This window comes from Mauremys reevesii, linkage group 21 (assembly GCF_016161935.1).
Source record: "Mauremys reevesii isolate NIE-2019 linkage group 21, ASM1616193v1, whole genome shotgun sequence".
NCBI classification, from domain to species: Eukaryota; Metazoa; Chordata; order Testudines; family Geoemydidae; genus Mauremys; species Mauremys reevesii.
The window spans coordinates 22,351,747-22,371,833 of NC_052643.1; the positions used below are offsets into that span (position 1 = coordinate 22,351,747).

A 20,087-nucleotide genomic window follows, 5' to 3' on the forward strand; every position below is an offset into this window, starting at 1 on the left:
AATACCTCGCCTAATGCATCCCAAGACCGCATTAGCTTTTTTAACGGCCACATCACATTGCCGACTCTCAGTCATCCTGCGATCAACCAGGACTCCGAGGTCCTTCTCCTCTTCCATTACTTCCAACTGGTGCGTCCCCAGCTTATAACTAAAATTCCTGTTAGTCATCCCTAAATGCATAACCTTACACTTCTCACTATTGACTTTCATCCTATTACTAATACTCCAGTTTACAAGGTCATCCAAATCTCCCTGGAGGATATCCCGATCCTTCTCCGAATTGGCAATACCTCCCAACTTTGTGTCATCCGCAAACTTTATCAGCCCACTCCTACTTTTGGTTCCAAGGTCAGTGATAAATAGATTGAATAAGATCGGACCCAAAACCGAACCTTGAGGAACTTCATTGGTAACCTCCCTCCAACCTGACAGATCACCTTTCAATACGACCCGCTGCAATCTCCCCTTTAACCAGTTCCTTATCCACCTCTGGATTTTCATTTCGATCCCCATCTTTTCCAATTTAACCAGTAATTCTTCATGCAGTACCATATCAAACGCCTTACTGAAATCAAGATATATTAGATCCACCGCATTTCCCTTGTCTAAAAAATCTGTTACTTTCTCAAAGGAGATCAGGTTGGTTTGGCACGATCTACCTTTCGTAAAACCATGTTGTAATTTGTCCCAATTGCCATTGACCTCAAGGTCTGTAACTACTCTCTCCTTTAATATTTTTTCCATGACTTTACATACTACAGATGTTAAACTAACAGGCCTGTAGTTACCCGGGTCACTTTTTTTCCCCTTCTTGAAAATAGGAACTATATTAGCTAATCTCCAGTCAAACGGTACAACCCCCGAGTTTAGAGATTCGTTAAAAATTATCGCTAACAGGCTTGCAATTTCACTTGCCAATTCCTTTAATATTCTAGGATGAAGATTATCCAGGCCGCCTGATTTACTACCGTTAAGCTGTTCAAGTTTGGCTTCTACCTCGGATACTGTAATTTCCAACCCCGCACCTTCATTCCCATCAGTCACTCTGCCACTATTCCTAATCCCTTCATTAGCCTCATTAAAGACCGAGGCAAACTATTCGTTAGATATTGTGCCATGCCTAGCTTATCCTTAATCTCCACTCCGTTTACAGTTTTAAGCGGTCCCACTTCTTCTTTCTTGGTTTTCTTCCTATTTATATGGCTAAAAAACCTTTTACTATTGGTTTTAATTCCTTCATGAGTCCATCTCTACCCGGCTTTTGGCCTTTCTCACTGCATCCCTACACCCTCTGACCTCAATAAGGTAGGTTTCTTTGATGATCCCTCCCATCTTCCACTCCTTGTACGCTTTCTGTTTTTTCTTAATCACCCCTCTGAGACGCTTGCTCATCCGGCTCGGTCTAAAACTGCTACCTACGGACCGTTTTCCCTTTCTCGGGATACAGGCCTGTGACAGCTCCTGCAACTTCAACCTGAAATAATCCCAGGCGTCTTCCGCCTTTAGATCCCTAAATATGTTAGTCCAATCCACTTCCCTAACTAGTCGCCTTAATTTAGTAAAGTTAGCCCTTTTGAAATCGTAAACCTTAGTCTCAGATGCAATTTTGTTTATCCTTCCATTTATTTTGAACCGAATTAGCTCATGATCACTCGAGCCAAGGTTGTCCCCTACAACCATTTCCTCAACAAGGTCCTCACTACTCACCAAAACCAAATCTAAAATGGCATCCCCCCTCGTCGGTTCAGCAACTACTTGATGAAGGAATTCATCAGCTATCACGTCTAGGAAAAGCTGAGCCCTATTATTATTACTAGCATTTGTTCCCCAATCTATATCCGGGAAGTTAAAGTCTCCCATGATCACACAGTTCCTGTCAGTATTTACCTCCTTAAAAACATTAAAGAGTTCTTTATCCATATCCAGGCTAGATCCTGGCGGTCTATAGCACACCCCAATCACTATCCCAGGGGAGGCTCTAGTAGTTTCTAGTTTTCTTCCCTAATGTGACCATTGCCCAAACAGACTCTGTATTATCCATTCCATTACTAGTTATTTCATTACAGTTTACCTCATTATTGACATACAATGCTACTCCCTCACCTTTACCTTTGTTTCGGTCTTTCCTAAACAGCACATACCCTTCCATACCTGTACTCCAGTCATGACTACCGTTCCACCACGTTTCGGTTATTCCTACGATATCCGGTTTCAATTCTCGGACCAGGAATTCCAATTCCTCCATTTTGTTACCTAGGCTTCTTGCATTGGTGAACAAACATCCTAATTTTTGCTGTTTGGCTTCTCTCACCTTTGTTACCCAACTTGGTAGGGACACAGTACCACCAGTATGACCTATTGGTCTAGTATCCATCCCCCCCTCTTCCTTTTGTCCAACCCCCTCCCTCTGGCTATATCTGTTCTTATCCTGTTGTCCTAAATCATCCCAGCCAGGGCTTTGTCAAGCCTGACCTTAAAAACCTCTAAGGAAGGAGATTCCACCACCTCCCGAGGTAACCCATTCCAGTGCTTCACCACTCTCCGAGTGAAAAAGCTTTTCCTAATATCCAACCTGAACCTCCCCCACTGCAACTTGAGACCATTACTCCTTGTTCTGTCATCAGGTACCATTGAGAACAGTCTAGATCCATCCTCTTTGGAACCCCTTTTCAGGTAGTTGAAAGCAGCTAACAAATCCCCCCTCATTCTTCTCTTCTGCAGACTAAACAATCCCAGTTCCCTCAGCCTCTCCTCATAGGTCACGTGCTCCAGCCCCCTAATCATTTTTGTTGCCCTCCGCTGGACTCTTTCCAATTTTTCCACATCCTTCTTGTAGTGTGGGGCCCAAAACTGGACATAGTACTCCAGATGAGACCTCACCAATGTTGAATAGAGGGGAATGATCACGTCCCTCAATCTGCTGGCAATGCCCCTACTTGTACAGCCCAAAATGTCGTTAGCCTTCTTGGCAACAAGGGCACACTGTTGACTCATATCCAGCTTCTTGTCCACTGTAACCCCTAGGTGCTTTTCTGCAGAACTGCTGTCTAGCCATTCGGTCCCTAGTCTGTATCAATGCATGGCATTATTCTGTCCTAAGTGCAGGACTCTGCACTTGTCCTTATTGAACCTCATCAGGTTTCTTTTCACCCAGTCCTCTAATTTGTCTAGGTCCCTCTGTATCCTATCCTTACCCTCCAGCGTATCTACCACTCCTCCCAGTTTGGTGTCATCTGCAAACTCGCTGAGAGTGCAGTCCACGCCATCCTCCAGATCAGTAATGAAGATATTGAACGAAACCGGCCCCAGAACCGACTCTTGGGGCACTCCACTTGATACCGGCTGCCAACTAGACATGGAACCATTGATCACTACCCGTTGAGCCCAACGATCTAGCCAGCTTTCTATCCACCTTATAGTCCGTTCATCCAGCCCAGACTTCTTTAACTTGCTGGCAAGAATACTGTGGGAGACCATATCAAAAGCTTTGCTAGAGTCAAGGAATAACACATCCACTGCTTTCCCCTCATCCACAGACCCAGTTATCTCCCCATAGAAGGCAATTAGGTTAGTCAGGCATGACTTGCCCTTGGTGAATCCATGCTGTCTGTTCCTGATCACTTTTCCATCTCCTCTAGTGATGGGGATGCCACAACCTCCCTGGAAAGCCTATTCCAGAGCTTAACTACCCTTAAAGTTAGAAAGTTTTTCCTAATTTCTAACCTAAATATAGGGTGCATCAGCCTGATGAGCCTCTTCTAAAATTGACATAATTTGCAGAGCTTGTGTCCTGGCATGGATGCCCAACCTAGCTAGTAGATCTCACAAAGAAACAAATAGCCCAGGGCACATACATAGCAGGGACAATGCTGGCCCTAGATTCATGCTGATTAACTGAGGCACTGGAAAGCCAAATAATTTGGACAATGGCATGTAGGAAGTTGGTAGTTGAACTGGAAACCAAACCCTGGAGAGCTCTTGTGCAATGCTGGTTGGATGTTGCCAGAAGACCCCAATATTAATTTATATTACAGCAGTGCCAAGAACCCCAGTCATGGACCAGGACCCCAGTGTGCTAGACTCTGTATAGAGACAGTCCCTCCCACAATGAGCTGACAGGTTAAGTATTAAAAAAGAGACCACAAATGGATACAGCCAGACAGGACAATACAAAGAAAAGGAGACAGTATTGGTCAGTGTAATAGGTAGCGCTGTTTACAAACATTGGACTGAACAGCCATAGGATGTTTGAACAAATCACCTTCATATCCCTTCTTATTTGCTATTCTTGGCCATTCATGACCAATCCTCATCGGCAGTGTGCATTTGGGGAATGGTGGCTCTTCCTGCAGAGTCGCCGTTTGTTTACAAATATTAATGAGCAAACCAGGGTATATATTATCGCTTTTTTGAAAAATTACAGTCATCTAATCAGGGACCAGAAACAACGTCATGTGACTTAAATAACCCTCTCTGTGACAAAGTGACTCATCAGCCAGCACACTCCCTCGTGACTGGGTATGACCTTGCGGGGGGGTCTTCTGCTCCATGGCCCTTACCAGGTAGCCATCCAGGTCTGCTGACAGTCCACTTTATCGTGTGATTCAGTCCTCCAGCCAGGCCACATCCCTCTAGGGGTGAACAAGAGTCCAACTGAAAAAAGAGCCCTACCTCCTCACAGCAGATCTTTGGTCTGAAGCCTGACCCCTTAGTACTTCTAGACCTTGTATCTTGAGGACTCCACCCCCATCCCCTTGGTGAGCCTGTAGGGACACAGTCCCTACCCCACCCTGGATCCAGCCCAGGGACCCTGCAGTAAGTGGGTTTTCTGCCTCATCAACCCACTTCCTTCTTCCCTCAGCTACTTCCTGCAGCAGCCCAGCTTGGGTACAGGGGCTCACCCTGGGGCCAGGCTCATGGTCCCAGACGCTGCCACAGCCAGGGGTGCTGGAAGTTTTTATATTGGGGGTGCTGAGACTTTGAACCAAACTGTAAATGATGGAAACCACTTAGAATCATAGAATCTCAGGGTTGGAAGGGACCTCAGGAGGTATCTAGTCCAACCCCCTGCTCAAAGCAGGACCAATCCCCAAACTTCCTCCCTCCCCACTTCAAGCCAGGGGGTAGGGCAGCCTCACCAGCACCTATGGCCACAGCACAACCAAACTAACAGCAATAGAGCCCAGCACCACAGGAGCCTGACAGCACCTAGGCTCCCTGCTGGGAGCTGAGGGGTAGAGGCCTGATGCTCTCCCAGAGCTGGGGGTCCTCTGAACTGGGCTTCTCCCTGGTAAAGCACCTCCTCCAAACCTGGCATCAGTCATAGGTGCATGGGGCAGGGCTGCCTGAGTCTACAGCTGCTCTTCTTGCCTGCTGTGGGGTGTTTGTATCTCATCAGACCCTCCCACTCCAGCAAGAGTCACAGGCTGTGACTCATTCCTCTATAGAAAAAAGGGCTCCATCTGGCAGCAAATTTACATACAATGAATAATTTGAGCAACTATGCAGGCAGGCATAGCTATTCCTGAAAGAGTCCACGTGCAGACAAGCCCTCTTACTGGTGTTGCTTATTCCTGTATGGGAAGGAGAATAAGCTGTACTGGTAAAAGGCAGCTTTATACCAGTATAACTGTATCCATACATGGGATTGTACTGGTAGAACTATACGAAAGCACACTCCTAGCCAACCTAGTTATACTAGTACAAAATCTGTCTGGGCCAGCCTAAGCCAAGTGCTTTGAAGTCATGCGGGGCGGGGGGGGGGGGTATAACCCTACATCATCTCTTATTTTTCATTGGCAACAATGGATCTACAGTATTTTACACTAGCTGAGGATCTGGCCAACTGTGTGTAGCAACTATGGCTAAGATACAAAGTCTGAGGAACTTATTTTGAAAGCCATTTAGTTCAACCTTTTAGAAAGGTCATGTGTGAAAGAGGATTGTAGTTCTAGCTCCCTGACATACAGCAGGACTTCCTTCACCAATAATTAGAGTTAACAAAAGGACCCCAGCCTCATTCCCTACAGGCTAATGATACCCTGCATTATTCCTTTGGCAGTGAGCTATTTCTGCCCATAGTGCAAAGGTAAAAAGAAGAGCATTTGGGGAGAAAATTAGGGTCAGGCTTTCCAATGTCACTGAAGGTCAGAGCAGGCGATCAAGCTGGATAGGTTAAACAAGGCTTTCATGAAGTAATAGATGGTCAGTTTATTGTTCTTGGAAACATCCATTACTGATGGACTATAGCAAGAAATTGATGTCTGGGACGAGAACTAAGTTTAATAAGAGACATGGGAGAGTCTATTTGCTTTGAAATAAAAAACAATAAGAAAGTAAAGAATCCAAATAGCACTCAATAGTGTAGAACAGCCAGCATGTGTTCATCAGGACTAATAGCCCTGGCCATTTTGGGGCAGCTCAGGAGATGCCCCACTAAGGGCAGTTTTCCCTCTGCCTTACCTGAGGCCCAGCATGAGTTTTATTTACCATCGACTTGGGGCAGCGAGCTCTTGGCTCCAGAATTCACTTTCATCAGTTGAAGAGAGACCACATTTGTTGATCAGTAATGCTCTTCTTTTCTGAGCCAATCCATGGACAAATGACTGGAGGGGGAGAACTTGGTGCATGTAAAGGACCAAGGGATGATGTTTGTTACATTCTTTTGCTATGTTACCCAAGGTTTTCAGAACCCAGAGCAGTGGTAATGTAACGTTTCACTCTAGGCAGTGTCAGGAATAAATCAATGGGAACACAGCGCTTCCGGCTGATGAAAAATTGATACAAGTAAGTATGCTCTTATCCAAAAACTACAATTTATTAGATTTAAGCACACTAGGAGATAAGCCATAGGTTTAGAACATCCCAAATTATAACCTAGAATTTGAGATGGTATTGAGTATTTCAGAGCAGGGCCATGATGGCTGGTCACTTCTCCGCCAGGGAGTATCGTGTCAGAAAAGTTTCTCAGGATCGTTTCAGAGAACTGCTCCAAAGTACTGTCTAGTCTTTTTATAATTAACTTTTACAAAACATATAGCTCATAGTGACACCTACTGGGTGATCACCTCTCCTGACTTCAATAAATTACTTATCAACAAACATTCCTAACAATCTTAGTCATAATAAGCTTTTATGTCAAAGGCACCCAAACTCAACCTCTCTATCCACTTATTTTCTTTTAGTTTCAATTTGTTGACTCTTTTCTCCCCTCCTTCCATTGTGATTAGCAGAAACTGCAAACCTGCAGCTAGCATTTGATCTTGCCTCCAGAAGCCCTACTTGTTCAAATTAACCCTTAACTAGGTGGTGGTCTATTTTATTAATTCATGGTGGCTGAATGCACATAATGGTTGCAATTAGCTTAATCAACATCTAGGGTACACACATCCCTCAAATCTGGGGCAACAGCTGAACCCTGAGGCGCATTTTATAAATGCACATATAGCATTGAAGTTTTGTAGCAAAAAATGCCATGGCTGATCCCCAGCTGACTCCTGGCCTCCTCCTAGAGGTTTGATCTTCAGGTGTGCACCACAGGAGCAAGGCAAGGTCTTGTGATTAAAGATCTGCACTGGGATTTGGGAAATATGGGATCAGTTCCTCGCTCTGCCACAGACTCTCGTGTATCCTTGGGCAAGTCACCTAATGGCCCCGTCTGCAAAATGGAGCTGCTCGACCTCCCTTTGTCTGTTTAGAGTGCAAGCTCTCTGGGGCAAGGAGAGAGAGAAAAGCACCTAGTACAGTGGGACTCAAATCTCTAGTACAAATAATAAAGATCTTCTGCCTCAGAGGTTGTGTCAGGCACTGATTCCTGTCACCTCCACTTCACTTCACGGCATCGCTCTGTTTCTTCAGAAATCCATGAACAAACAGACCTTCCCCAGGGATGTGTACATTTGGCTCAGGATAGTTCCCTCTCAAGTGAGGTTAGGCCAGTTCATAACTCTTTCATCAATCCATAGTGTTTTAGGTGAGAAGTGGCCATTACCTCACCTAGTCTGACTACCTCAATAACACGGGCCATTACATTTCACTCTGTTACCCCTGCATTCAGACCCATAACTTGTGTTTGGCTAAAGCAGCTCTTTCAGAAAGGCCAGGCTGGATTTGAAGACATCAAGAGATGTCAAAGCCACCACTTACTTGTGGAGTTGGTTCCCATCACCATTACTTTTAAAAATCCATGCCTTATATCTAACTGTTTCCTAGGCTAGACTCAAACAAGGTCAAGCCTACCTTTTGCCATGATAAGGCCTGTTCTCTATACATTCCCTGCGCAGGCATTTGCACACTTAAGTTTATTGTCTTAAAGGTGCTCTGCAAAGGATTTTTAAAAGCTGGGTTTGTGCCTCTCTGATGGATAAAGGGGCAGTGTCAAAAAAAAGATAAGGGCTGTGTGGGTGAGAGCTTTGCTTTTTTTTTTTAATGTTAGAAATACTACTTTTGGGCTGCCCTTTGCTGACGGGGTCTCTGAGGGTGTCACAGCTTGCCATACACCCCCTCAGGCCATGACTACATTGCTGCTTAGCACTGACCTAGCCACAGAACTGTAGCATACCCGCCTGACCCCCAACATTGGTGCAAATTACTAGTCCTACTCGTGCAGCACATTGATGCTAGGGCAGTGGTCCCCACCCTTTTCCAGGTGGCGGGCACCGGACAACAAGCCACCAAGGGCTGTGGCCGGCGGACAAGCATCCGCCGAAATGCCCCAAGAAGCGGCATTTTGGCAGCGATGCCTCTTAGTGATGCCACTTTTCGGCCGCATTTCAGCAGATGCTTTTCTGCCAGCCAGTACGCGGGCGCATACAGATGCCCTGGCGGGCGCCATGGCACCCGCGGGCACCGCGGTGGGGACCCCTGTGCTAGGGTATAAAGGTGTTGACTCTCCCCTGGGGCGCCTTCTGCTGGTCATCTCAGGGAATTAGCTCTTTTCCAGCCTGGGCGCCCTCTGCAGGCTGGTGTCCCACTTGTAGCTGGCCCCATGTCCCTCCCAGACCCCAGTGCCCCTTTACCCAGGGGCTGCCTCTTGGCAATACCCCCACCAGTCTCTATGGGGCTCCCCTCTCTGGGAAAGCCCCAACCCTCTAATCCCCATCTTGCCTCAGTCTGGGCTACTGCCAGTCATCACCAAGCCTCCGCTCCCTAGGGCAGACTGCAGTGTAAAAGCCACTCATCATAGGCAAGGGGGGTTTAAACCTGCTGCCTTCCTCTGCCACCCAGTACCTCTGTGGGTCTTGGACCAGGCCCTCCAGCCTGGGGAGTTGCCAGCCTGGAGCTCCCCCTGCTCCTCTGGCGCTCCCCAGCGCTGCTTCACTCCCAGTACCCTTTCTGCAGGCAGCCGGGCCCTGCTCTCTCCCAGCCTGGAGAGAGACTTCTTTGGGGCCTATGCCTCACAGCCTTTTTATACAGGCCAGCTGGGGCCTGATTGGGGCGGAATCAGCCCAGCTTAATAGCTCTCAGCCACAACCTTCTCCCAGGGCTGACTTTAACCCTTTTTCCACTGGAGTGGGGAAGCTGCCCCACTACATAGGGAGTAGCACCATCCTGGAGCTTGCCTGCACCCTGCCAGTTAAGAAAAAAAACTATTAAGGAATGCTTTAGCGAGGGATTTAAAAAAAAAATGTTATTGGGACTATTTTTGTATTCGTCCACCAGGGGCCACAATTACATGATTTACAGCAGTTAGGAAAATCTGCAGTCCCTATTTAAAAAACAAACAAACAAAAAAGCAGCAGGAGCTACAGGGAGGAGGCTCAGCTCACAGAATATTGGACTACACAAATGCCCTGGTACTGGTTTGAGTGGGATCCATAATAGCCTGCTAATGAAAGCCTGTAATAAAAGCTTGAAGGCCCTTCCGGTGGTAGAAATGTGCTGGGTCCCCAGTGGGACACTGAGGACCTCCCCTTTTTGGTGCTAAGAAGATCTCAGTTCCTAGCTCTGTGACATCACAAGATAACAGAGTCCAAAAGCCATGGTAGTCTTGTTTCTATACAAGCCATTACTGGCCTGGGGTTATTTTGCCTAACCTAGGTTTTGAGCAGAGGGGATTGTTTTGGGAGAGTGAGGGGGAGAAAATGGAATTCCACAGTGGCCAGGAGGGAAAGTGGAACCTTTTCTCAGGCAGGTCTTCAAGCAGCAACAGCAATTTTGCAGCTGCTCAGAGGTTTGGAATCTTCCAAGCGGTCAAAAAGTGCATGACAAATAAATGTGTTACTTGGTGATCAACTCCCAGTATGGGGTATACAACTTCCCCTGTCTTTTCTTCTCTCTTGTCCCTTTGCTTCCTGTCTTTTCCATGGCTGCCCTTACAATATAAAACCATCTGCATGTTAGGCATGGGATCCCACTGATGTCCCATAGAACACACACCATACTGTCAGCGCTTAGAACTACTCACCTTGACTGGCCAGGTGAGAAGCCCCTGGTGCCAGCCAGGGCCGGCTCTACAGTTTTCGCCACCCCAAGCAGTGTGCCGAATTGCCGCGGCGGGCGGAGCGGGCAGTCCCTGTGCCCTTAGGGCGGCAGGCGCGTTTCCGCGGTGGCGGCAATTCGGCGGCAGCTTCTATGTTTAGCTGAAGCGCCTCGGACAGCTAAATATAGAAGCTGCCGCTGAATTGCCGCCGCCGCGGAAACGCGCCTGCCACCCTAAGGGCAAACGGACTCCCCCCCCTCCCCCGTGCCCGCCGCAGAAATTTGGCACGCTGCTTGGGGGCAAAACAACAGGGACTGCCGCCCCTTGCGGATTGCCGCCCCAAGCACCAGCTTGGAATGCTGGTGCCTGGAGCCGGCCCTGGTGCCAGCAGGACTCAGAGCAGCTATAAAAGAGACAGACAACGCCTCAAACCCAATAACAAGCATTTTATTTCAATTATAATAAGCGCCACAATGAAGGTTGAAAAAACAGTTACAAAAATCCCTCCCTTAGCATATAAATACTAAAAATCCTTCCCTTTGTCTAAAATATGATGGTGCCCCTTGCTGGAGGAAATGAGGCTGGTACCCATTACTGTCGGCAGTTTCCTGTTAAAATCTAGGATAGAATATTGAAAAGCCCATAGTCTCTATAGACTCTTTCCAGGCCAGCTCCCTTGATCTCTTGGAAGCATAGACTGAAGGGACTGGCTTCCTTCGCTCCAATGGATGCTGTGCTCTGAAAGCTCACAGTCCTGATCTCCCTGTTCCCTCAGCTCTTTGAGTTGACAGCACATCTTGAAGCGATCACCGGGTTCCTATACTCCAGTAACCAATTCCAGATTGGTTTAACTGTGAGACTAGGCTACCTCTGGGAGGAGCACGTAGGGTTAACATGATAGACAAAAGAAGAAAGTATCCTAAGGCTGGCACTGGATGAGATGCTAGAACTCTGCCTAACAAACCTGCTGTGTGAAAGGCCTCAAGCCACCTAGTGAGCCACAGAGCTCTCTACCTGCGGTAGTTTACTTAGGAAAATTGTCCTTGCTCTGCACTGGAGGCTGTGAGGAAAGAGAAGGAGAGCCATGGAAAGAAATTCCCCTAGCAATGCAGAACAGCCACATGCAAAGCTGGACAACTGACCTGGCCGCGGTGCCCAAGCCCATAGGCTCACATGCAGAGGACAGGTAGTGTTGTGACAATCCTGTGGCTAGGAGACTGCCAGCCAGGAATTTAACAGAAGCCCATAGGGTGGGCCTGAAATGGGGCCCTGGCTTTTAGGGAAGAGGCAGGGACACAGCAGGAGTTATTCTGCATTCATTATCTGAAATCGACAAATGCACTGCCTAGGAGCAGACGAGGCTCTTCATAGCTAAGTCTACTCTTGGTTGCTCATGGCCTGCCCCTCACACTGAACAAAATGCCTCTATCAGGCCACAGGCTTCTAGGCTCATTTCCATACTTGAAAGAACCTGCCCCACTTGCCCCAGCAAGACCATCAGATCTGTGCCTCTGTCCATCCAGAATGACTCTTCCAGCCCCTGCCAGGTCTCCATTTAGAAGGCGGGTGGGGACTAGCTCTTCCCTCTCCCAGACAACTGAGAGACATCCAGCCTCTACAGCCCTACAATGTGCTTAGCCTTTCCCAGCTCGCAGGGCACTGGGGTTCTCTTGCATGTAGCAATGACCATGGCGAGCCTGGCTAATACCTGCTGCAACACAGTAAGTAAGCCAACCTGTGACCCAGCCTTCTCGGCATCAGAATCAATTGAGGGCTCTAGATCCACAGTGCTCACACCAATGGCTACTTTCCAATGTCTTGCTTACAGGAAAGGAGGCATTTAAACTTGGAAGAGTCCAAGGAAGTGGCAATGAATGGGACTGGGTGGAAATAAGAAGAAAGGGAGCGAGATGAAGTCAGAGAGCCTTGAACAAACTGCTTTCCCTGGGGGCCATGGCACCAAGAGCTCCCCCATCGCCTTCCTGCCTTCCATAGCTCTTGGTGGGTTAATGCTTTTTGGGTTCCCTTTTCCCCATCCAAGACTGGGATTTGTGTAGACTCTGAGCCCGTAAATGTGGGCTGAACTCCATGCTGGAGCAAACGTGCATATACCCAAGCTGTTGTGCCAGTCCAGAGGGAGGAGGCTGCTTTCACAGGTGGACTGAACTTTTGTAAGGCCCTGGAAGGGCTCTAGACTGGGTTTGTCATTGGGCACTACCCAGGGTGGTGCATAGCCAATATCCGCCCCCTTTCTGAGGTTACTGATTCCCACCCTTTTAAACTACAGATTGCCACTGTGCACAGCAGAGGTAGGACTGGCAGTCTACCAGGCAGTCAGGGGGTGGGTGGGTGGGAGATATTTGTGGCTGGGATGGTAGAGGAATGCCCAATAGACCACCATATTCCACATGATCTCCTCCAGCCCAGGGACCATGAGGTCCTGTGGTTACACCTATCCCCTTATGGAGCTCCTCAGAGGGAATGCTAGCAGTATTGCTAAATAACTGGCCAGCTGCTTACACAAGAGAGAGGCCTCAGCCTTCACAGGTTTGTGAGCTGTCCGAACAGAGCCATTTCCCCAGCCTGCCAGTTGAACAACAAAACCCAAGGTGACTTACACCTGTGCCTGACCCAAGCTATACTATGCAAGGCGGATTTCAGCAATAACAATCATGACATAAAGAGGGTTGGTCTATGCTTGGGCTGTTCTAAAGCAGTAAGACAAGGAGAGCTCATAATTTAAGTTTCACAAACTGTCTTGGGAAGGTCTGTGTACCAGCTGGACTTAATAATCTAGTGCAGCCGGCTGCCTTCCTCTTCCTTTGTATACAGAAGTTAAAGATGGCCCAAGCAGGTTTAAAGTTACAATGCAGCTTTCACTATAGCCAAGTACAGCTGCCAGGAGGCAGGTTAGATGGTGGTTGGGATCCCAGTGTATCCCAGTCACAGTGTGCTGCTCTTAGCTTGCTGTAGGGTGCAGGAGAAGAGAGAGGAAAGACCTTGTCACCAATTCAAGACAGATGGAAGGTTTATAGAATGAACGAATCTCTCTTTGGTTTCCTGTTCTTCCACTCTGAAACCTGTTTTGAGAGACTTTCTGTAATGGACCTTGTACATCAGCAGAGCTGGTTTCCAAGACCTGCAAATAAAGCTCTAATGATATGTTCAGGGCCTGTCACCCAACCATAAGTGCACGCACTTCTCTCAAGGCACTTACCCTCAGTCTTCTACTGCCGCTCAATTCCAGCTAGCTACAGTTGGCTATTGCCATCCTGGCTGTGAACAGATCTTCCAGCTATGCACTGGACCAGTGTCCACAACAGACTAGAAGGACAGTTCTTCAATCTTGTTAGCGATCCCAGGGATTCAACAAGAATCCTAGTCTCCAGGGCTGCAAAGCTAATTTGTTGCCTCAGTGACACCCTTCAGTCTCCTGTGTTTCGGTGGAATGGTCTCTACTGACATTCTCATATCTAGTTGCACTACTTTAAGTAATAAATATACTAATCCTTTTGCTTAAAAAAAAAGGCTTTTAAATGCATTTTCCCTGAACTTTTCCAGTGTATTTCACAATGTTCAAAAAATATTTTCCCAAAAATATATTTTAAAATATTTTCCATATTATATATATATGATTAGCGTATGTCAGGCATATTTAGATACACAGTCAAACCAGTTATCACTTTAATCTGTGGGTCTCCCTTTATCAATTAGAAAAAGTCTTCAAGCCTGTGACAGGGCAGGGGCTTAACTGTGTATGTGTAAATGTGGGTCAGTGCAGACACATGCATATGTACACACACCCTATGCGAGGTTTAAAAAAAAGACATTTCACAAGTGAGTGAGATTAAGAAAGGTTTTCACAGTGGATCGAATCTCAGATGATACCTAGGGCTCAGGGATCTGTTCCTGCTGAGAGTTTTACAGTTCGTTGAAAGAAGAAACTGCCCTTTGATCAGAGAGCCTGGGAAATTCAATTCTTGATGAAGGAACAATAAGCCAAAAGTTAGTTTCCACTATTTCCTGGTCCTTTTCCTTTCACCAAACTTCACACTTCTTCTGGGGGTTCATAGGGGAGCCGGGAGGACAGTGGAAGTGCTCAGAGAACTCTTTGGAATTGGAGACGGTGCCAATGACTCGGAAACGCGATGGACTGTGGGGGTCAGTGATGAGTCCTTCGTGGGAGCTCTCTGGGGTGCGAACTGAACACCAGACCTGCAAATGCAAGGCAACCGGAGTTAGCTCAAGGGCTTCATTATAGCTGAAAAATGTCTCTCTCCCAGCTATCATGACATATGGAAATCACAGATCTTCTTAGGAGGAGTTTATTATAGGAAACAACAACTACAGATACAAACAAGTTTCCATGCAGCTTGAGTCCCAACTTGGTCTCCCTTGTTTACCAGCAACCACACACTGGATCCATACATTACACACACATCTGGAGGATGAATAGCATATTGCAAGTAACCTTATCATTACACCGGCAAAGGGGCCTCTCCCAGAGACTTCTGTAACCTGAAGTTGTTCTATCTGGAGGAGTGTATATCTTACTTTGCTGCAAAATGAGCATTAGACTTGTCAAAATGCATCAGACAGCTGCCTTGTCAAGTCTGTTATCTTGCCTCCTACCTGATGCTTTATAGGAAGGCAAGCTTTCCTCATTGACTGTAATGTATCTCTCTCTTCACAATACATCAACACTCATATTTGCTGCACTCCTCTGCCACTTGAGGGGTCAGGAATCAGGGCCTGCAGCAGAGCCAGTCTCTGGGCAACCTAATGAGTGCAGCTGACCTATATGCCACCTGATTGGTTGGAAAAGTCAGCAGACTGGCTCTTAAGCCTAACAGCAGCAGCAGTTCAGTGGTTGCTCAAAGCACTGGCCCATGACTAAGATAGATCCTGCCTTGCTCCAGTCCTGCTCCTTCCTTCCCTGACTCCAGGTAATCCAGTTTTGACCCTCAGCTTTGGTTCCTGACTCCTGCTCTGACACTAGGCTCTGGCCTCTGGTTCATGATTCCTACTGCGATCACTAGGTCTGACTGTCCACATCCCAGTCACTGAAGTGGGGACTCAGTTCAGGAAAAGGAATGCCCTAGAACTTCAAAGGGAGTTTGGGAGGAGGTGAAGATCGGAGGGGCACTGCTGTAGATTGCATTCCCGCTAACCCAGTAGCTGGAACCACTGCTATTTCCCAGCTCACACAGTGCACCTGGAGACAGAACAAAGGGTGGGGGATGGCAGAGACTCACCTGGGCGAATCCCACAAAGAAGAGCTGGTTGTTGGAGAGGCCAAGCGTTGGCAAAGCCTCCTCATTCCCATTCTTCTTCACCCAGTTTTGATAAGCCTGCAGGCAGGAGAGAACAGAGGCTATCCTGCATCAGCAGAGGGACATCGTGAATGGAGTTAGAGGATCAGAGACACTCTCACTGCCTTGTGGGGGTACGAAATGCTGGTCCAGCTAGCCAGGGGGGCATTAACCCTTAAGGGACTACACCAGTCCAGTCTCCATGGCACATGCTGGCAGGGAGGGAAATGTCAGCATTGCAAGAGTCTCCCCCTGTGCCCATTTTCCATTTGGTCACAGAAAGCCAGAAAAAAATCTAAGACAGCCCTAGGGGCTGCGAAGGGAAGAGAAGGCACAAAATAAACAACTCACTAGAGCTGAGCAAATAATTGCCTTTGGTTCAGGGGCTGAAATGAAAAATCTACCACAAAAATCTTTTCAGGTTGAATGAAATGTTTCATTAAACTCAAAACAACTTTCCCCCCGAATTTTTTGTTGTGGCTAATTTTGGGGGGTTATTTACCTTTAAAAAAACAAAAACAAAAATCTAGCTCAATTTCAACATGAAGCATCATTTTGAAACCAGAAATCAAACTACTTTGTTTAGAAAACATTGAAATGAACCGATCTGACTCTTTCATTTATTTTCAGCTGAAACTATTTACCAAATTTGAACTGAATTTGTGAATAATTTTGGTTGACCCAAAACTATTTTGGGCAAATAAACGATTAATCCAAAAAGTTTTCCCTAGCTCTATCCTTGATACCCAGGATTACATATGGCTTACAGGAAACAAATCAGAATGGGAGAGAGTGTGACCCGTCAGAGCTGCACAGGGAGAAACTTGTATCCACTCAAGGCTGACTCATCACCTCCTACCATATTTGCTACATATGCCATTGAAAATGGGAGGATCTGGAGAGGAGTTAAAGCCTCTTCCAGTTAAAATGGCCAGGTTCTTCCCTTCCTTGAATCTCCTACAAAAACCCCTCTCCTGCACATCCACCCTCTATGGGTGGCAGATTGTCAGGTCTACAATTTCCTGGTCCAAGGACAGCAGATCCCAAATCCAAGGATCACTTGAAGACTTATATATGGTCAGGGCCCACCCCCTTCCTCAGAGAGGACACTGCATAGAAGAGGGGCTCAGAATTTTACATTTCCTTAGAGAAATTCACCTTGCCATCACTGTATAACCAGGAATGTCTCTCCAGCTATAGCATCAGGGGAAAGTCTAAGACTACAAAAGGATCCCCACAGCCATGACTGCAATGAGAGATACCAGACGAAGCCTGTGCCTGTACTAGACTCCTACCCGATATGCAGCTTTGAGGCCCCCGTTGTCAGCAATGTTCTCTCCCAGAGTGCGTTTGCCATTCACTGCTTCGCCATTCACGGTGTAGTTGCTGTATTGTTCCACCATGCACTCAGTCTGCTGCTTGAAGGCCTCCACTGAGGAGTTCTTCCACGAAGGGCGCAGATTCCCATCTTTATCATACTCCCGCCCTGCAGAGGAGCAGACCAAGCAAAACACTGGAACTAGAAGATACTTCATCTGAGACAGCCTTTGGCAGAACCAAGCCTGTGTGTGTGAAGTAGGGGTTGTTTGATATTTAGAGCACACAATCTGTGGGCTTGGAGATGCAGTGAGCATACTGGCAATGGCATGGCCTCTTAAGAGAGAGGAGAAGCAAGTTCTGAGACCTCCTGAACTTATTGATCTTTATTTTATTGTATCACCATAAATCCCACAGGAAGAGATTGCAAACAGCAACTGATCATCACAAAATGCTTTTGGCGTTAGTAAGATACCCCCTTGTGTCAGAGTGCAGGGTGCAAACAGGTGAGCCTGCACTCTGATCACTTGAATAGTAATTAGTTCCCCAGTAGGAAGCTGATGGGAGTAATTACTCAATCAGGCTGCTTGGCTGAGCCAAATCCTCATCAGCCCTGGGCTGATAAGAGGCGGTACAGCAAGGAAGTGCAGGAGGAAGGAAGGGGAGAGGAGAGGAGAGGAGAGGGACAAGGCTAGTTGAGCCTTGCCAGACAGAGGTTTGGAACAAGGAGTCCTTGGTGACCCTCAGGCCCTGGTGAGAGGGCCAAAAGCCAGTTGAATATTATAAACAGGCTGTTGCACAAGGACTGTTGTGAAATTGGTGCAGGGAACACAAAATAAAAAGGCACAGTGAAGGCATAATCAAAGGAGTCTATGTAGTTTCTGTGGAGAGAAGGTAGGAGAGGGATCACACCCATTCTCACAAGATCCACTTTGAGAAGGGCTCTTTGATACAGAGGGCCACCACAGTTTAATTTTGACTCCTGGCACTGGGAGCCTTTCAATGAAGAGGAAAACAGAGCTCCATCAGGAAGAGGAAGATGGAGAGAAAGCAACAGGAAGTAAGGTGTCTTCAGGCTGCCCACCTTGGTCATCAAAGGCATGAGTCAGCTCGTGGCCCACGACGACGCCAATGCCGCCAAAGTTCAGTGCCCTGCGTGAGAGGGACAAAGAGTATTAGGATTCGTGCTTCACTACGGCCATTGCCTACTAATGTCTGCACATATGCCCTGTGACCCTACCCACCAGAGCACTAAGGCAGGGGAATTGGACTAGGAGGCAGCTTTCATTTGGATTATGTAGAGCTGCTCCTCCTTACCTCACTTTTTTGCTATTCTTGCCTTGGCTTCCTCCTGTGGACAGAAAGAGTCCTAAGGAGACACAGCTCCATGCATGTTGAAATTGTCACGTCTTCCTATTAATGCCAATTACAAAATGAATTTGCTGCACTGCCAATCTCCATTAAACAGCTCTATGGTGTTTTCTGCAAAGGACTGAAGTGCAGAGGGAAATCTGAACCTATTTTTAAAAAGCCTCCTTCATGTTCCACCGGGGGCTGCAGATGGTTCCAGCAATGGGACTTAGGAGAAGCTATGAAATGTAGAGTTGATTACAGAGCCCCTCAGGCTGTTGGACACCCAGACACAAGGATAAACGTACTGTGGATTCTCTAGGCCCCAAACGAGCCACTTTGCAGCTAGCCAGGCATGTTATTTCCATGTTACCATTAGATACAAGACTGTATGAACCCATAATGTTGCATGTCTACCAGGTGCCAGCATAGAAGAACTAAGAAAGTGAAGGTGTGGCCTCCTCCAGACTGGGAATCTCTGGGGATGGTGTCTCTCCTCAGTTTTTCTGGGTTTCCCTCCATGTTGCACAGACCTGCCACTAGACCACTAGCTTCTACTGGTCTGTCCTACAGCCTCATCTGTCCAGGCAGCCCAATGGACCTGGCCAGAGAGATGCCTTTTCTGATAATGGGGAGGGCGGCACAAGATGGGGAGGGGTCAAATATGGTTGCAAGCCCTTCATTATCTCCTTAGGCAAGCGGCCTGACAAGATGGGGAACATTAGACTAACTCTGGGGGAAAGGTCCAGATCCTGTGCTGAAAGAGCATACGTCCACCAGTGTCCCTGGCAAAGCTGGCAGCTCTATGTGCACTTGCATCAAGATCCATGGATTCCTAGCGTGAATCTGGCAGAGCTGGTGCAATTTCTCTGAGCCCCAGCATTCCTCCCCTGGCTGTTTTCTAGCCCCCAGATCAGGACAGGACCCTCCTTAGCTACTGACGGTTGTAGACTAGGATACAGAGGTGTGTGAGGCACCCACCATCTTCCAACCAGGCTGCTGCCATCATAGAGTCCCCACTCCCCATCCCCCTCCAGCTTAGGGGAGCAGGGTGGAGTAGGGGAAGAACACCGGGAGAGGAGGGCAGCAGATGAGCAAGAGGATGTTCATACTTGGGGGAGGTGCGGGTGTAAAAAGGAGCCTGCAGGATCCCAGCTGGGAACACGATCTCATTCTTGGTGGGGGAATAGTAGGCGTTCACTGTTGGAGGGGTCATACTCCACCTGCAGGAGACAAAGGGGATTGTCATTATAGCCAGGCTGGAAGGTGCATTACCCCCCCCCCCCCGCCACTCACTGGCAGACTGACACAAGGCACAGGTCTTTCCTGGCCTCCCCCACAGTCCCCTGAAGCTTCCTAGGACACCTAGCAACTACAGGAATATATATGGCGATCAGGGCCATGGGCAAGGACTGCAGTATTCACTGCCACAGACCAGGGAACAGGTCAGAGACAAAGAACCACTGAGTCTTCAGCCACAGAAGAAAGCTGCAGCAATACAGATGACTGAAGAAAGTGTAATACTCCTATTGTCCATGAGAGGGAACCAGAGCACTAAAGTATTTTGACCAGATGGGGATACAGCTATAAGTTAGCCACATAACACACGTCCCTCCTTGTATAACACTTGGGTGGGGAGGTCGGAGCAGGGAGTTCCTTGCTGGGCATGTCCTTGTCCATTCACTTCT

At 47.6% G+C, this 20,087-nt stretch overlaps 1 protein-coding gene across 4 annotated transcripts in view; it reads right to left on the reverse strand.

The window, feature by feature from the left end:
• Nucleotides 1-10,851: 10,851 nt before the first annotated feature.
• Nucleotides 10,852-20,087, reverse strand: part of ECE1 (endothelin converting enzyme 1) — a 111,108-nt gene continuing 101,872 nt past the window's right edge. For 3 of the 4 annotated variants that reach the window (XM_039508807.1, XM_039508808.1, XM_039508809.1), the window contains exons 15-19: nucleotides 19,512-19,622; nucleotides 18,134-18,201; nucleotides 17,028-17,218; nucleotides 15,676-15,771; nucleotides 14,459-14,635 (exon numbers count right to left, since the gene is read on the reverse strand). In XM_039508807.1, the coding sequence (XP_039364741.1) occupies nucleotides 14,459-14,635; nucleotides 15,676-15,771; nucleotides 17,028-17,218; nucleotides 18,134-18,201; nucleotides 19,512-19,622 (643 nt within the window). Of the gene's footprint in view, nucleotides 14,636-15,675; nucleotides 15,772-17,027; nucleotides 17,219-18,133; nucleotides 18,202-19,511; nucleotides 19,623-20,087 lie in introns of all 4 variants that reach the window. The other variant, XM_039508806.1, reaches the window with a different exon arrangement.